At 44.3% G+C, this 2,097-nt stretch overlaps 1 protein-coding gene across 1 annotated transcript in view; it reads right to left on the bottom strand.

The window, feature by feature from the left end:
- The window catches only part of vipr2 (vasoactive intestinal peptide receptor 2), a 67,740-nt gene that overhangs the window by 46,603 nt on the left and 19,040 nt on the right, over positions 1-2,097 (bottom strand). The window contains exon 3 of the mRNA XM_037681402.1: positions 1,698-1,762. Within this exon, the coding sequence (XP_037537330.1) occupies positions 1,698-1,762 (65 nt within the window). The remainder of the gene's footprint in view (positions 1-1,697; positions 1,763-2,097) is intronic.

Here is a 2,097-nt window from a genome sequence, read left to right as displayed (position 1 = left end):
GTCCCATAAGGTCCTTAAGGTCAGGATTTGACCTCAGGCTTAGTTCACTACAGTCCCCCCTTTGGAAATCATCGCCTGTCCATGGGGATGAATTCCAACATGAACTTACGCCTTCGAATGTCCCTGGTCTTGATGTAATCCAGCAAGGAAAACAAAAGTCAAAAGTAATCCAGCAAGGAAAACAACAGTCAAAGGATGTAATCCACAATGTTTTTGGTAATTCCATTGTGTTGATGGTAATTCCATAATGTTGTTGGTAATTCCATTGAAGCAATGCTTTAACCCCTTGGAAACAGAGTCTGTAATCCATTGAAAAAGTCATATAATCCACAACGATTAATCCACAACGATTGGAAGTGTTGATTGATCAGCATACAGAGGGGTTCCCTTGGATTGAACTGAAGATGCGGCCACTGGATGAAGAGTGGAGACCAACGTCAGGATTGCAGGTCTCCTCCAGCGAAGGTCGTCGCTGGGTGGATGTCCAGTCGATGCCGTTCTGGTTCAATGTGACATGCAATTATGTGGTTTAAGGTGGGCTTATGAAGGGGATTTTACATAAGGCCTTAAACTATATGCACCTGGTGTGTAAGCTATTATGATTGGGAACAGCTACAACTACCAGTTAAGGGATGGAACATGCTGAAAAGGGTAACTATAGGGGTTTATACCTATAGAAAAGGGTTCCAAACTATTTTTCCATTTCTAACTTGGTTTAAGTTAGCTTTACATGGCAAAATATAGTTCGGTTCAATTGTCGGTTATCTTTTAGACAAACGACTTGAGATTGGGTGTTTGGTTTCCCCATAAATGTTTTTGGAAGTCTATGGCGAGACTCATCAAAAAGAATTAGCTATCCCCCCGAATAGAATTGTTCGAGTAGGTTCGGCTTAAGCGTTGTGAGACCAATGTAGATTATGGTACTTAAGGTAGCAATAATATACATCGACTCCGCAAAGATTGCAATTTAACAAATGAACTGCATGTTGGCATAGTTAAAACCCTTTACAGTCTCCAACTAAAACTTACACACAAAATTCATTCTTACCTCAGAAACAACCAAAACCAAATAAAAAACGTTTCAACATCGACAAGAGTAGTGACTAAGCAACTAGAAACATCGTTTCACTGCTTCACCTCACCCTGGTTGTCAGATTCAGTCACGCTGTCCCGTGTGAGTGGCTTCTTTGCAGACCCGCATACGCGAGACATAATCATATCGAGGTGCGCTGCATGGCGATCCAGGTCGACTCGGAGTGACGTGTGGCCCCGGAACAGGGATGTGAGTATCCCACACAATACGAGGATTATCGTCATTAGCAGGGCTATGATTAACGTGTCCGCGCTTGACCACGCATAGGTAATTGGTTGGATCGGGTTCTTAATTGTGGACCTAAGGGACTTGAGAACTCGGTTTATTGGTTCCATGTCGACGACTTTGGTGCCTTCAAAGCGGATCTTCCCCAGAGTTTCTGGACCTATGTCTATAGACATGTTCACCAGGTACTCTGAGTCATCCAGAGTCGCGTCCCATTGTTCCGGATCGAGGTGATAGAGCGTCAAATCACCAATGTGTATGGTTGTCCCCTGGGGAACACTGATCCACATTGTTTTGTCCGGTAACGTCAAAGGTCTATTTGCCCCAGGTTGATCGTAGGCTATGATTGCCTTTCTTTGAGGAGCGTTCACTAGCCAACGTGAGCCAACAATTTCCGCCTTTGCGGCTTTAGCCAGGTGTCGAGGCGTTATGGTCGTTGAACACCTAGAATTTTTCGGAATAGGTGTCAACCCGCATAAGCCCACGGTTTGATTCCAAACAAACGGCTTACTCGCACACAGATAATGTATCTCCCGAGTGAGAACACACATCTGAAGGTTTGGAGCTAGATAAACTGAGGGGTTATCGTCGTGGTACGCAACCATCCTTGGTGTGTCAATTTGAACATGGTTTTCACCGTGCCAATTGCCAACATTAACAACGTCCCTGAGTCTGTATATGCCATTTGAGGGAATTATCGGTAGGTTGATAATGAACGCCATTTCAAACGTCTTGTGATTGACGTAGATTGGGATTGCGCTACCGAGAGTGTAAGCCAG

This window comes from Nematolebias whitei, chromosome 9 (genome assembly GCF_014905685.2).
Source record: "Nematolebias whitei isolate Nwh7 chromosome 9, NemWhi1, whole genome shotgun sequence".
In the NCBI taxonomy this organism is placed as follows: Eukaryota; Metazoa; Chordata; class Actinopteri; order Cyprinodontiformes; family Rivulidae; genus Nematolebias; species Nematolebias whitei.
The sequence above is the reverse complement of the archived record's forward strand: the minus strand, read 5'-3'. Positions and strand labels throughout refer to the sequence as shown.